The sequence below is a fragment of the Onychomys torridus genome, chromosome 7 (assembly GCF_903995425.1).
Source record: "Onychomys torridus chromosome 7, mOncTor1.1, whole genome shotgun sequence".
Classification (NCBI taxonomy): Eukaryota; Metazoa; Chordata; class Mammalia; order Rodentia; family Cricetidae; genus Onychomys; species Onychomys torridus.
In genome coordinates, this window is record NC_050449.1 from 115,326,579 (window position 1) to 115,343,081 (window position 16,503).

The window sequence follows — 16,503 nt, forward strand, 5'->3', positions numbered from 1 at the left end:
AGACCCAACCAAGAAAGCACACAGAAACTTACATTGTTTACAAACTGTATGGCCGTGGCAGGCTTCTTGTTATCTGCTTTTTCTATCTTAAATTAACCCATTTCTATACTTTGCCACATGCCTTGTGGCTTACCAGTGTCTTTACATGTTGCTTTTCATGGCAGCAGTAGGCGGTGTCTCTCACCAGCCTTCTACTTCCCAGAATTCTCTTCTCTCTTGTCCCGCCTATACTTCCTGCCTGGCCACTGGCCAATCAGAAATTTATTTACAGAGGGATATCCACAGCATGTCTGTAATCTGTCTGTTGTAAAGTCTGAATCTGTACCTGCTTACATGCTGCCTTGTGAATCTCTGTCCTTGTATGTGTGTTTCTAAGGAAAGGGCTTTGCGCTCTCTTTTATTGATGAGCATCATATGGGGAAAGAATGAGAGATACTTCATAGAATCCTTAACAGATTTTACAAGGGATTAAACTTTACTGATTTCACCTGACCCAGAGACACTAATAAAAAGCAAACATTCACTTATCAAATAATATCTGTATGCTGTTTCCAGCATCTATGGCAGGCTATTTATAAGGTTGCTTTCAACCTATTAGCATTATTACCATAATACACATACATGCACTGTTCTCTGGGTCAGAGGCATGGAAGAATACATCATTTAAAATTAAAGCTATATATTAGCTTAGGTTGTAAAAGATGATTGCCAAGGCAAGTAAAGTTGGTTGTTACACCGTTAACTTAAAGGCAGATTATAGCTGGGTAGTGATGGGCAAGGCCTTTAATCCAGCACTGGGAGGCAGAGGCAAGTGGATCTCTGAGGATAGGCTACACAGAGAAACCCTGTATTGAAAAACCAAAAATAACTTTAAAAGGCAGGCTAAACAGACTTAGCACACAGTGAGAAGCAGTTTTAAGTGACCTTCATGTATATGATTAATTTGGTCATGAGGTTCAGCAGAAGTTCCAGTCTCTTAGAATCTTCACAATATAGCACCACAGACTTTAACTAGATCTACTACAACACACCGTGGAACAGTACGAGTACCTCCTAACTGAATAGTCTGGATTGTATAGGGGGAGAGGATTTGAGAGTGGAATGCAAATAAAGGATTGTACATGTACCAATCTTATCACAGCTCTTGCTAAAATTAGTGAGGTTCCCTCTCTCATTTTGAGAATAGCTTCAAGGCCATTTAAATTTCAAGTCTAAGAAGCTGCCTTCTAAGGTCAATGCAGGTTATATAAAGTGGTTGTGATGGGGGCAAGGCCTCCTGGGACATTTATGGCTTTTCAGATATTATGGAACTTTAGCTAAAATGTTCTCAGAGTGACTGTTAAGCATCCAAAACAGCCAGGCTGCCTGTGCAGTCCAGCCGATTGCAAGATGTTTGGCTGACTGACAGCTTCCAGCTCTAGGCTGCCAGACATATGAAGAAGTCTATTCACTGCTACTGAAAAGCCTAAGCTGTTGGCTTCTAGCAATTTCACTCATTCACCTGGTTGGGGAGAAATCAAGGGTACATGATTTAAAAGCTCATCACAAACTAACATCAAAAACAGCACTATAGAGTTTTTAATTTTATGTGCCTGAATCCTGCCCAGTGCTGGCAAAAGTTGAGTCCCTCCAATCTTAACTTCAGCTGTTTCTACATCCTTAAAGTCCATTCCTAAATGTTACCTGGATTTCTGTCAGTAAAAATTGGCAAAATGATGCAGTATGATGTACCTCTTCAGTCACACTTTGTGACCCATTAAGATATGTCTGGCTGCTAATTTAAGAATTGTTTAAATATATGCATATGAATATGCACACACAAGTGAGTGCCAGAGCCCATAGAGGCCAGAAAAGGGCATTAGATACTCCGCAGTTAGAGTTACAGGTCTTATGAATCACCTGAGTTGGGTGTTAGGATCCTAACTCAAGTCCTCTCCAAGCAAGCACTTGTAACTGCTGATCCACCTCTCTAGTCCCCTGGATGTTGGTTTAAAAGTAAAGTATAGCTGGGCGGTGGTGGCGCACACCTTTAATCCCAGCACTTGGGGAGGCAGAGCCAGGCAGATCTCTGTGAGTTCAAGGCCAGCATGGTCTACCAAGTGAGTTCCAGGAAAGGCACAAAGCTACAGAGAAACCCTGTCTCGGAAAAAAATAAATAAATAAAAGTAAAGTATAGTGGGAGTATACTGAGGATGCATACCTTATGTATTACATGTTCTTCAGGCAAAAGGGGACCAACATTTGCATGTTGTTACCTCCTTCCCCAAGATAACCTGCTTCACACTGGCACCCCTCCACAAAAGCATAGGTCTGAAGGCCCTACAATCACACAGGGGCACTCCCTTCATAGATCTAGTTCATCTCACAGGGCCTCTGTGCCAATCTAACTCTAGATTTGTGGTTTGCCACTCAGAACACGACCAAATACTGCCCAAACCAGTTGAGATCTGTAGACCAAAGATATCACACACTACTAAGTAATCAAAGTGTGCTATGGAATATTAGTTTAAGATGTGTTCTATTTGTTTATGCTGTGGAATATTTGTTTAATGATGCAAACATGTGTTGTATTCTTTTATGTTGCATTTGTTTATAAAGCTGTGTTACTTTGTCTAAAACACCTGATTGGTCTAATAAAGAGCTGAACTGAATGGCCAACAGCTAGGCAGGAAAGAGAAATAGGCAGGGCTGACAGGCATAGAGAATAAATAGGAGTAAGAAGAGGGAGGAGAAAAGGAAGAGGATGACGGCAGTGGCCATCCACCTAGCCACACAACCAGCTACAGAGTAAGAAAGGTATATACAATAGAGAAGGGTAAAAGCCTAGAGGCAAAAGATAGACAGGATAACTTAAGAAAAGCTGGCTAGAAACAAGCCAAGCTAAGGCTGGGCATTCATAAGAAAAAGTCTCTGTGTGTTTATTTGGGAGCTGGGTGGCAGGTCCCCAAAGAGGCGGGGTTGGGGGGGGGGACACACATGACATGACTAAGTGCTCACCATTCACAACTGAGACTTTCTGGGAAAAGCTGGGCAAGCACCCCCACCAGTCAAGTTTGGCCTGAGCAGCAAGAGGGGAAAGTGACTCAACTATAGTGGTTGCAGAATGAAAGTCCTGGCACACTAACAAAAACCAAGGTTTGCAGATTGGACTTTCCTCCTTCTATGGAGGAGAGCCTGGACTTCCTTACCAGCTTGCCCAGATGTGAGATAAAGGTCTTAGACATTATAGTAGCTCTCTAGAGACTGCTAGAAGAGATTCTGCCCACAATACACCATGGCATTCTTTTTGTCTCTTTACCTCAATATATGCAGTCAACAGTTCCAAGTTGTTTAAATAATTGATAATTTTTACTTTTCAACAGACCCTGGCTGACACAATTTTGCCTTTTTTTTGTTTGTTTGTTTTTGTTTTTGTTTTTCAAAGACAGGGTTTCTTTGTGTAGCTTTGGAGCCTGTCCTAGAACTCGCTCTGTAGACCAGGCTGGCCTTGAACTCACAGAGATCCACCTGCCTCTGCCTCCCAAGTGCTGGGATTACAGGCGTGCACCATCACCACCTGGCCAATTTTGCCGTTTTTAACAGTGCTAGTATTAACTTAAAAGATGGGATAACCGGCATGTACCCATTTTTGCCACCTACCAGGAAAGTGGGATGGCTAACAAGCATTACTGTCTCAACTCACATGTCTTCAATGTAACTGTCTATATCTTTTCTAGTTTCACTTTTTCAGCAAGAGGAATTGAGAACAGCTCACAATCTCATAATTTAGAGATGGTACGGAGACACAGAACACCCTGGTTTTCTTCAAACCAGCACATCACATTGTAGTTGTTAACCATTCTGCAACCAACAGCCATTTTGTGTTGCTCCAATTTTAGTAGGTAAGAATATTGGGAATTTATGAGGTGGACCAGATTTGGTGGAACATGCCTTTTTAATCCCAGGACTCTGGAAGCAGAGGCAGGCAGATCTCTGGGTTTGAAGCCAGCCTGGTCTACATAGTGAGTTCCAAGACAGCCAGATCTATACTGAGACCCTATCTCATAAAAGAGAGTTAGACCATATAAGTAGCACCACTGTGAATGGCAGATGGAACTTCTGTATAATAATCTGTATAACAATCTAGGTATCAGAGGCCATGCTTAGTTTTTTTTAATTTTTTTTATTTTAGTATTTTTTAAAAGATTTATTTATTATGTATACAGCATGTATGACTGCAGGCCAGAAGAGGGCACCAGATCTCGTTACAGATGGTTGTGAGCCACCATGTGGTTGCTGGGAATTGAACTCAGGACCTCTGGAAGAGCAGTGGGTGCTCTTAACCTCTGAGCCATCTCTCCAGCCCCCTATTTTAATATATTTTAACAGTCAAAAGAACACACAATATTATCCTGTTAATTCATAACTTTAGGATATATTTGTATCAATTTCTAGAAAATCAAGTGAAGTCCTTTGTATTCATTATTTCACCAGCACCTCATACCCAAAGGCAATGGAGCAAAGGTTCCACACATCATTCCATTTCATAACTTTACACTCTTATTTCATGTTTTTTGAATCCACAAAAAATTGTGCAAAATATTAACTTTATTATACATCAGGAATGTTTACATGACTGACACTAGTCTCATCGTTAAACATGCTTTTCAATACTGCCCCATCACCGCCCTATGAGGTTAGTACTCCATCCCACTTAAAGAAATAATGAAACCCAAATCCCACTTTCAATATGCTTCAACTTCATATAAACAGTTATTATATACAGCTTCTGCAACTCTTAGTGTAGTTTTCTGAGTTGAGTTGGAGGATATAACTTTTCTATAGTCACTGTTTTTGTTTTTGTTTTCAGACAAGGTCTTGTTCTTTATCCTCAGGTGGCTTTGAACTTTTGGTCCTCTTGCATCAGCATCCCACATTCGGATTACAGGTGTATACTCCCACACTGAGTTTCATATTCTCCTGTACTATCTGTTCTGCTGATGGCAAACAGGATTCTGCCAGTCCCACTATCTAAAAACTACTGCAGTGAGTTCACTATTCTTCACATTAATCTCAGAAGGGACCCACTGGATAAACTCACAATTTCATAAGACTTTTCAAATTGCCTGGCCTGGCAATCTGTCTTAACTTCCATTTATAAAGGAGTCCAAATCCCAGTTTTTCCACCCATTGCACACTTTAAAAACTAACTTTCCTAAGGGATTGCTAAGATAGCCCATATAGTTTCTTCTCTGCACACTGGTCTGATAGTCTTCAGTTAGGATGGGACTGACTACACTGACCAGGTGAACAAGAGACCACCTGACATCTACTCCTCCGTGATGGTCTCAACCCATCTGTCTATCCCAACCCACAACTCCAGTTCCTCGTGCGTGGAAAGGTCATGTTCAAAGAAGCCTGTGCTTTCCACTCCAAGTTTTAAGATTAGACATAGTTGCCAAGACAATCAGAAGCTGTCATCTAGTACACTATACTTAAAACAATCCACAGCTGGGCTCCTACCCAGCAGCTGTGTACTTCTGAATGACTTTCATCCAATACTTGACTGTCTTAAAAGGCCTGTTTTAAAAAGTATCCCCAACTTGTCTAATCAAGGCTTACTTAAAGCTCCACCCCTGCTTTGGCAGAACTAGGTATCTTTAGAGAGGCAATTTTAAAATAAAGACTTTTAAAACTCATACTACTTTTTGACTGTATTTCTTAATTATGAGTAGTTTGCTTGCATTGTATGACTGAGAGCCACCTGCATGTCTGGCAAGAGCAACAGAAGCACTTAAGAGCAGTCATTTTTCCAGCTTAGAGAAGCAATGGTGTTTGTTTTGCAAAATCTCTATCAATGTAAGTACCCAAGCTCAGCTTTCCTATGTAGCTTGGTCAGGCAGCAGTGACAAAATGTTAAACCCAGGTGACACTAGCAGTTACGATATGGGCCTCACAAGAGATGGGAGCAGTGGGGATTCAAGGACAAGGACCCAGGATAATCCAGACTATGAACAGAGGGATATACAAGACACATGACAACTAATGTGTAAACACCACCTCTGTAAGACTGGTCCCAGGACTCAACTTCAGTCCACTCTTAGGATGACTCACTATACTCCACCCAAGGGCCTCTATACTAACCCCTAAAGTCACCAGACAAGATCCTACCTCCTCCACCTTGAGTTCTCTCCCTGTAGATCAATATGGCTTACCCTACAACCCAACTCCCTTAAGCTTTTTAGTCAATGAGGGGTTTTGGTTTTTTTTGTTTTGGGGTTTTTTTTGTTTTGTTTTGTTTTGTTTTTTTAAAGGTAAGGTTTCTCTATTTAGCTCTGGCTATCCTGGAACTCCTAGAAATGCCACTGCCTCTGAACACCTGGCCCTAGTTAGCTTTCACTTTTAGCAGTACTTCGGGCCAGCCCATTTAAAATTACAGCCCACATCCAAACTAGATTCCCTGCCATCCTTCTCTGGTTTACTTTGTCCTCAATACATATCACCATCCAGAATATGACCTAACTCATTTAAGGACAATAGGGATCCAAAGCTCTGGTCACTGGCATGTGAAGGGTGCACTTATATCTAGAAATGATTAATGCTGCCTGTCTAGATCAAGCAATGGAACCCAGCACCCTGTCCTTTACACTTGCCACTGATACCACTTTAGGACCATAGCTAATAACCACAAACCAACTTGAACTGAAGCCCCAGCCAGAGCTCCCCAGGAGACATCTGAGGAGACTACAAGTTCTTTGTGCCATTGCTTTGCAAGTCAACAGAACAGGCAGTGACTGACATAAGCCAAACCTAAAGAGGAACTGAGGATCTAAATGGCCCCTTCCCAGCAGACAACCTTACTAAAGCCACAGAGACACACTTTCTAATAAGTGACTAGAGTTATCCAAGGAGACCTGGCTCTCAGTTCTGGGCTACACCTAAGGACCAGGACCTCCATAAGGCCCCCAGAACATTGTTCGTTAGCACCACTTTTCAGCAGGTAGACTGAGGAGTCCAAGCTTTTAAATCCTCAAGATTCCACACCAAGAACAGAAAGGACTAAGCCTTTGCAAAGGTTTTCCCCAGTGTCTAACAACAACTTCTCTAGAAATGTAACCAGGAACTATTCCACCACCACCACCCCACTGTCAGAGACCCCAGGCTAATCTCTAACATGGTTTTTCACATGCCGAGCTAAATTGGAAGACCACCTGAAGGTCTTCCCGCACACTTTGCATTTGAAGGGCCTCTCTCTGGTGTGAAATCTTCTGTGGCTAATGAGTTGTGAATGCTTGCTAAATGTTTTCCCACAAATACTACATTTGTGGCAGCCTGTCTTGGTGGGCACACTCTGGAGTGCAATGAGCCTGGAGATCTTGTCAGAAGGGTTCTCACATTCTTTACGGGGCTTCCTTCCACTCAGTTTTAACCTTGCATCCCGATGAGAAGATAAGCCTGGGTTATCTGAGTGTAGGCTGCGTTCCGAATGCAGTGTTCTGCTGTGTTTTCTCTGGTCAACAGAACGGACACGTATCCCGAAATCTTTACCATGCCACTGAGTTTGAAAAGGTCTCTCTATGGCATGTATCCTCTGATGATTAACAAGACGATAGTTTCTATCAAAAGATTTTTCACACAGGTTGCACTTAAAGCGTCTCTCTCCACTGTGTATTCCCTTATGGTCTAAAAGGGTTCTTTTACGTGTAAAGGTTTTCCCACATTCTTGACACGAAAAGGGCTTCTGATCAGTGAGGATTTTTGACTCTAGATTTGAAGTCTCTTTACTTTCAGGATACTCATAAGAGTGTTGCCTCTCATGTCGGGAGAGATTGGAACTCCATCGGAAGGCTTTTCCACACTCCCTGCACTTATAGGGTTTCTCTCTAGTGTGAACTCTCTGATGAATGAGAAGGAATGAGCGAATGCGGAATGTTCTGCCACAGTATTTACATTTGTGAGGCTCTTCTGTATTGTGACTGCTCTGAGAAATGTGAAACATTGTATCCTGACTAACAGGTAGACCACTTTCAGGTTTTCTTTTAATACCATGATTCTTCAGATGAATAATATATGCTGACCTATAGGTAAACGTTTTCCCACACTCACTACATTGGTATGGTTTCTCCCCTGTGTGAATCCTTTGGTGCTCAATGAGTGATTTATTTTTAGTAAAAGTTTTCCCACAATGCTGACACGAAAAATTTTTCTCCACAGTAGGGAAAACCTGAGACTGACTACAATTCTGCTTGAAGTCTTCTCGACATTTCTCTTGTTTACAGAACTCTTGTGTCTGGTGCAATCTCTTATGACGAGAAAAGTTTGACCTCCACCGAAAGGTTTTCCTACACCTGGTACATTTATAAGGTTTCTCTTGTGTGTGAATCCTTTGGTGTTGAAGAACATAAGACTTAGAGCAGAAGGATTTCCCACACTGGCTGCAGTCCAAGTGTTTCTCCTCACTCTCATCTGTCAAATGATGATTGAGATCCAAGGTGCAAGTGAGAGCTTCTTTGTACTGACTGGATTCAAATTTCTTTTTAGTATGGGTTTCCTGGTGAAGACGGTAGGCTGATAGACGATAGAAACCTTTCTCACAAGAGCTGCATTTATAAGGTTTCACTCCAGTGTGAATTTTCTCATGTCGCACACAGTTTGAACGCCACTTGAAGGCTTTCTTACATACCCTACATTGAAACAGTTTCTCTTCAAAATGGCATCTCTGATGATATTCAAGATGGGAGCTTTTACCAAAGGTCTTCCCACAATCATGGCACCTGTACACTCTCATAGTATGAACACTCTGTTCCCGTTGGTGATCAGAGCTAAGGATGAAGTCCTTCCCACATGTGTCCTTTTCACTCTCTTTTAGCCCAATATGAATACTCTGATATATGCCAAATCCCTCAACTGTGTCTCTGAGCCCTTCCCCATATTTCTTATTATAATGGTGTGATCTTTCTCTGAAGTATCTGTCTCGGCCATGTTTAAAGAATCGCTTTTTCTTAGAAATACTCGTACACTTAACATGTTTTATATCAAGAATATTACTGCTTCCCAATACTTCAGATTCTCTTCCTGTCCTGTTACAAATGTCAGTTCCTTCCTTTACCTCTTTCACTTGTATGGGGCTTCCACAGGGCTTCGGTAGCCTGCTCTTTTGTTCAAAAGTTTCTTTGAGTCCTGTTCCCTCAGAAACACTTGTCTCAGGACACACTGATGGTACTGCAAAGGTTTCTGTGTATTCTGAAGGGTCCTGTTTCGAGATGAATTTGCTTGACTTAATTTGGGGCTTACCTGCTGGTGAAAAAAAAAAACAAAAAAACACATACACACACACAAAAGAAAATGTATTTTTCCCCCATACTTGGAACTGGAGAAGGCAACAAGAAGCTACAAAATATGGTTCTTGGTAGCAAGAATCTTGCCTGACTGCCATTACCTTTTTATGAAAGAGTCAAGATTAAGAAAAAAACATGAAAAGTATCTCAAATAACAGGTAAGGTAAGGGCCAGATATAGCAGGTAGAGGGACAAAGAAATCAAATCCAGCAGGGCAATAAAAGCTAAGAAAGATTATTAATAACAAGACAGTGGAGAAATCATGGCAAAGGACCACTGCACAATAGTCCCCAAAAGCCAAGAGGTGGAGCTCCAAGAAGGACCTGACCAAAAGAACTGGATATCAAGCTCCTCATAGAAAGAAGAATCAAACAGTGAAGAAGAACCAGAATAGGATGGTTGCTCCTAAGAATAGGATGGGGTGAGTAAAGTAATGCAGAAGTTAGTGCAGACAGGAATAAGGAACATCATAACTGAGTGGAAAAGAGAACAGAGAAGCCCTGTGATGAGCAAGAATTGATATTGAGATGCTAGGGAAGGGACAAGACTGGAAAGAAAGGACCTACAATAGGCCAAGCAGGAGGGAAGAGGCCTAGGGTCCTAGTACCCCTTAGAAGCTCCTAGCAAATAATGGAGTATGTCCCTAGTGATGTATTTAACCATATGAAAGAAAAGAGTAAATTTAAGATGGGCAGGACATGATTGATTTTATAGAACTCACCTTCAGGGGCAGTACCTGAATCCCTCTTAGGCTGAACTGTGCAGATATTCACGGTCGATGGCTTCCTTGCTTCCAGCCAGGAAATCAGGGCAGGTTTGGGAGATGACCCCACTGCAGAAAAGGGAATGGGATGGGAAGGAAGACAGGCCACACAGAACTATTCTCTAGAACCTAAAGTCCTGGTAGAGAAGAGGGAAGGCCAGGAAGACAAATGGAAGAAGCTAGAGCAGGATGCATGACCAATCATTTCTGATAGCTATAAGCCAGTGGTTCTCAACCTCCCTAATGCAGTGACCCTTTAATACAGTTCCTCATGTTGTAGTGACCTCAACCATAAAATTATTTTCGTTGCTACTTCATAACTGTAATTTTGCTACCATTATGAATCATGATATAAATATTTTTGAAGACAAAGATTTGCTAAAGGTGTCACGACCCACAGGTTGAGAACTGCTGCCCTAAGCAAAGAGATTAGAGGCTGAAAAAAGTCACAGGCAAAGGGGCATTAAGGATTCTCCAGAGGTAGGACTGGAAAAATGCCCCATCAGTTAAACAGCCCATCAGGCTGTTCCTCCAAAGGATCTGGTTCAATTCCCAGCATACACATGGTGGCTAATAACCATCACTAACTCCAGTTCCAAGGGATCTGATAGCCTCTTCTGATTTCCACGAGTACTATGTGCAGGTGGTGCACAGACATACATGCAGACAAAACACCCATACACATAAAATAAAAATAAACAAATCTAACATCAACAATAATAATAATTATTCTTCAGAAGGAAGAGGCATACAACTACTCAACTGGCTATATCAGTTAACCATGTTTGAATGTCTAAATCAACTTGGAACTTGAAACAGCCTCAGTCTTTTCAATAACCCCACATGACAGACATTACCATCTCCATTATTTAAAAGAGATAGTTTAATGATAAAGTGGCAAGTAAGCACATACAAGCATACACATCCATGCATACAAATGAGGTTTTTCTTTTTTCTTTCTTTCTTTTTTTTTGTTTTTTCAAGACAGGGTTTCTCTATGTAGTTTTGGTGCCTGTCCTGGATCTCACTCTGTAGAACAGGCTGGCCTTGAACTCCCAGAGATCCACCTGCCTCTGCCTCTCGAGTGCTGGAATTAAAGGAGTGTGCCACCACCGCCCAGCAATTGTTTTTAATTTAAAAAAAAAAAAAAAAAAAAAAAAAAGGCAAAAGTGGAGGTTGCTAGTGATACTAAAGACTTACCAACAGAAACCACATTCTCATAATTCTCCAGCATAACATCCCGATAAAGATTACGCTGAGCCGAGTCCAAACATCCCCACTCTTCCTTAGAGAATGTCACCTTCACATCCTGGAAAGTCAAAGCTTCCTGAAAAAATAAAAACTATGACTTGGAGCTGATCATGTGCCTGACAGAGTTAATTAATACTGGATAAAGCTGGCAAAGGTGAGACTATCACCAGCAGAAAGCTCTGGTCTCTGAATATGAAGTCGAATGACAACTCAGGATGAAGAAAACTGAACAACCCATAGGCAACAATGCTTGAGACACCAAGAAAAACCCAGAGCCGGCTCATCCAGAACTGGATTACCAAAGGCTTGCTGGTTGTTACCTGGTATCCTGTGTCCTCTTCTATCTGGAAATGGGCAGGCACCAAGACAGTAGGAGAATCTAAAGGGGAAACAAGCCATGAGAGAGCTGTCCAGCTCTAGACATCCAAGAAGCCCACTCTCCTCACTCCCAAGGACTCCTAGACCCACAAGCAGGCAGACTGCTATTCAAGATGCATAGACATGTCCTTAGTGTCTGTTGGGGACTGGAAAGGGAGCGTGGAGGGGCAATGAAAGAAGCCAACCAGACATGAATCAGAGAAGTGTTCAAGAGAACACAATGCTAGGTGACAAAAGATTCTTGAAGAAAGATAGATGGTAACAAAACAACAGTATAGGAAACACAGGAGGTATAACACAAAGCTAGGGTCTAGACAGTGAGTACCATCTTGCCCAGCCAGGAAATTACAAACTCCTATTCCATGTGCAGGCTCCAAATGGTCCTCTAGAGCAGAATTGTTCCTGAGAAGTGAAGTCGGGGACCATATCTGTGCAGACTGCAGAGCTCTAGTGCCTATCCAATGCACATCTGGGTCCTGGGCAAGGCATGGGTCCTGGCAAGAATAAAATGTTATGAGAACATTCCAATAGGTATCAGAAAGCAAACTCAGAGAACAGTCACATGGCCAATCTGTACAGGTATTGGCCACCAGGCGCTTCAATCATTTCCTGGCAGAAGAAACCCAAAGAGAAAGACAATAGAGAAACCTTTCACCCCTTGGCCTCCCTATACCAGGGATAGTCTGTAAGGTTCCCACTTAACATAAGGATACACTTGGCACGTTAGTAACAGAAATCCTCACATGCCACAGTGAAACCTTTCCATTACTCCCTACTTGACCCCTGGCCTAAAGACCAGAAATGAAATGGAGTAAAATGAACAATGGTTTTACAGCAGAGATCCAGACAAGTATACTAAAATATACGATGACCTCAGAGAGGGCTAGCTTTCAAACTGTAAACCTGACAAAACAGTTATCATCATTAGAGACAATATTAATTTTAAGGGTCAGCCAAGAAACCACAAAGTAAAGCTCTCCTCTGCTCATCTACGCAGAGAACAGGAAGGAGGGCTTTGCCCTTGGACTTCAAGCAGCTCTATCTCTGAAACAAGGCTTTCCTTAACGTAGAAATAAGTACAGAAGGCTCCAGTTAATGAACTTAGAGGAGTCTTCCTGGCACAGCAGCTGACACTTTTTCTACACTGATGTGAACAATCCTTAGACTGAGGCCACTGAATATATGACAAAGACTAAAACCTTACATCTAGCCCTAGATGAGCTAATTACAACCAAGCCATACTCTTGTAAATGTTCTATCTTTCGTCATTTTATAAATTACCATCAGGTCCCTCTGAACATCCTATTGTTTTTGATAAAAATGACAAATGCACTTTCAGATTTATAAAAAGACACAAATATTTTAGGGTGGGTTGTTTTGTTTTGTTTTTTTCTTTTTGTGGAGCTGAGGATTGAACCCATGACCTTGTGCTTGCTAGGCAAGCACTCTACCACTGAGCTAAATCCCCAACCCCAAAATTTTGTTTTAATAAGTATTACTTATGTTAATTTACTACACAATTTGCCAATGATAGACTATGATCAAATGTTAGTTGATTTAATTTTTGTAATAAATTTGAGACAAACCAGAAATATAAGTAATTTTCAATGCAAAAATTATGCATATAGGCTTAAATGAAATTTGAAAGCCTAAAAAATAAATACTTTTTGAAAAAACTCAAAAGATGTTAGATGTGGTGGCACACACCTTTAATCTCAGCACTCAAGAGGCAGAGGCAGGCAGAACTCAGTGAGTTTAATGCCAGCCTTATCTATTAAATTCCACGACAGCCAGGGATGTGTAGAGACCCATTTCAAAACCAACCAAACAAACAAACAAATAAAAAAAAAAAAAAAACTCAAAAGGTGAAGAACCAGTTTCCTGTGTGCAAAAGGAATAAGAATGCAGAGAGAGCCGGGCGGTGGTGGCGCACGCCTTTAATCCCAGCACTCGAGAAGCAGAGCCAGGCGGATCTCTGTGAGTTCGAGGCCAGCCTGGACTACCAAGTGAGTTCCAGGAAAGGCACAAAGCTACACAGAGAAACCCTGTCTCGAAAAACCAAAAAAAAAAAAAAAAAAAAAAAAAAAAAAAATGCAGAGAGCAACCCAGCACCACTTTGCTGACAGGCCTGGGACATGTTCAGTTCTGTTTCTCTGCACTAGGAATTAGGACCAGGAACATTATAAAGCATTCAAACAGATACTGAACAAATCCTCATGATTAGATAATTTCTACATTTCTTTCTCAATAAACTGAGGACCTGAAAGGTCAACTATGGTGACTCCATTTTGGAATGTCAGGTGAAATTTGTCTTACTAAGTGCCAGTACTAAAAAAAAAAAAAAAAAAAAAAAAAAAAATCCAGGAAGAAAAACAACTGAAGGATTGAAGGATATAGGTTCATATACTTAAAAGCTCAGTCACCGTTCAATCCTCAGCTCAAAAAAAAAAGGGGGGGGGGGTTGGGGATTTAGCTCAGTGGTAGAGTGCTTGCCTCTGGGTTCGTCCTCAGCTCTGGAAAAAAAAAAAAAAAAAGCTTAGTCACCAAGGAGTGGCATTATTTGAAAGGATTAAAAGGATTAGGAAGTATGGGATTAGGAAGTATGGCCTTATTGGAGGAAGTATGGCACTGGGGGTGGGCTTTGAGGTTTCAAAAGCCCACACCAGGTCCAGTCTCTCTCTACCTATAGATCAGGATGTAGCTCTGAAGCACTTGACTGCATGCTGCCATGCCACTGTAATGTGCTAGACCTCTGAAACTTTAATCAAGTCCCCAATTAAACACTTTATTTTATAAGAGCTCCTTGGTCATGGTATTTCTTCACAGCAATAGAATAGTGACTAGCCAGGCTCTTCGCAAAAATCAGTGACTTTGCTATTTTTGCTAGTCACATATTTTGGCTCTTGTAAACTATCTGCTTAGCTTACAGCTGCAAAAAGAAAACCTTGGAATTTTCCAGCCAGGGTGTGGTTTTCATGCTTAAATATAAACCCTGAAAAAGGCTCAGTATTATACTTGGGTCCCAAATACCCAGATGTAGTCACCAGAGAGCTGAAACAAAGACTTTCAATTGGTCACAGACTGTGATCTTCCCTGGTGGGAGTCCACAACAATATGTCTAAGAATAGGCTGTAGGGAGCCGGGCAGTGGTGGTGCACACCTGTAATCCCAGCACTCGGGAGGCAGAGGCCAGCTTGGTCTACAGAGCTATTCCAGGACAGGCTCCAAAGCTACAGAGAAACCCTGTCTCGAAAAACCAACCAAAAAAAAAAAAAAAAAAGGCTATAGGATGAAATGTAAAATTTGAGGTTGGCCCTTGGGCCAACCCACACCCCTTAGGTCCCAAAAAACCCTATGAAAAGTAAACATGGTACATGCAGACTGTTCTTTTGTGTTCTTCCATTCAGATTTCACGATTCCTGACTCCTTTCAGTTCCCCCTTCTGCCCCTATGGTTAGTCTTAAACCAAATCAGATTATATGTTGTAGTGGTGTGAATAAAAATGGCCCCCACAGGCCCATAGGGAGTGGATTAGGAGTGTGGCCTTGTTGGAGGAAGTATGTCACTATCCACTTCCTGCTGCCTGTGGATCCAGATGTAGACCTCTCAGCCTCTTCTGCAACATGTCTGCCTGCACACCACCATGGCCATGATAACGGACTAAACCTCTGAAATTGTAAGCCAGCTCCAATTAAATGTTTTCTTTATAAGAGTTGACATGGTCATGGTGTCTCTTCACAGCAATAGAAACCCTAAGATCTGAAAGTAGAGCTGGACTTTCTGAATATAAAACACTGTACCCATAGGCTTATTTTATGATTCATTAATACTTGCTGATCCTATTCTAGAGGTGGTCTTCCTGTGTAAAGAGGAAAGAGTACCTTGCTAAAGAGTACTTAATCAAGAGTCCAGTTCTCAAATGCTCAGTTAGCAAGAGAATTAACAAGGGGAGGTTTCCCCACATTTCTCATCTACAAAAAGGCAGGCAGAACTTATGCGAATCACCTACCCTCAGTAGTGTTCCATGATCCTTCTGCAGCTCTTCTAGCAGGGCCACAACCTCTGCACCACTCTCAGGGCAATGGAGCTGCACCCATGTCCGGAGCTCTCCAGGCAAGATGCTCAGGAACTGCTCCAACACCAGCAGCTCCAACATCTGTGCTTTGGAAAGAACATCGGGCCTCATCCACCAGCGGCAGAGCTCCTGGAGCCGGCTCAGAGTTTCTAGGGGCCCAGAAGATTCATGGTAGCGAAGCTGCCTAAAGAGCTGACGGAATAGTTCCTGGCCAGGACGGTTAAGTGTCTGTGGCCTGGCAGTCTGCACTGAAGTATAGCCATCATCATCCTCTTCCTTCTTTACTGTACGAAGGTGCCCTTGTTCCCTTGAAGCCTGAGCTGAGTGGGCAGCATAACACCTGCCTGGAGGCATCACTCTTGTCCAGGATCACCCAGATAAACACAAAACAAGTCTGTTGCTTTCACTGAATCACTGCTGTATCCTTGGGAGTATCTTCTCAGCACTGCAGTGCACAATGTCATTTGCTAGGTCATCAGAAGTCACGTAAGAGACCGAAATAACCAACATTCCTATTCAGAAGAAAGTAGATAAGAAAATGATGTCCATCACACATGATGAAGCTAGGTCCTATGGTGGGGAATCACTTGTGAGTGATCACTTCTCACATATGTGAGAAGACATATGAGCATGAGTACTCACACAGACTGAGACCTAGGGTGGTAAGCTAATAAAGTATCCCTGAATACAGTGAAGATATGCATAGAGCTAGAAAACAT

At 41.9% G+C, this 16,503-nt stretch overlaps 1 protein-coding gene across 5 annotated transcripts; it reads right to left on the reverse strand.

Annotated features, from left to right (window-relative positions):
- Positions 1-6,282: 6,282 nt before the first annotated feature.
- Positions 6,283-16,291, reverse strand: Znf445 (zinc finger protein 445). 5 transcript variants are annotated; one of them, XM_036192207.1, is made up of 6 exons: positions 15,719-16,291; positions 12,059-12,203; positions 11,652-11,710; positions 11,281-11,407; positions 10,039-10,149; positions 6,283-9,276 (listed from the first exon to the last, which is right to left on the reverse strand). In XM_036192207.1, the coding sequence occupies exons 1-6, from the start codon at positions 16,136-16,138 to the stop codon at positions 7,142-7,144; spliced, it is 2,997 nt and encodes a 998-aa protein (XP_036048100.1). In that variant the 5' UTR covers positions 16,139-16,291; the 3' UTR covers positions 6,283-7,141. The 5 variants fall into 5 exon arrangements, with proteins under 5 accessions (XP_036048100.1, XP_036048099.1, XP_036048098.1 ...); XM_036192206.1 differs by having other exon boundaries at positions 6,283-9,273; positions 12,035-12,203; XM_036192205.1 differs by having other exon boundaries at positions 12,035-12,203.
- Between the last annotated feature and the right edge of the window lie 212 nt (positions 16,292-16,503).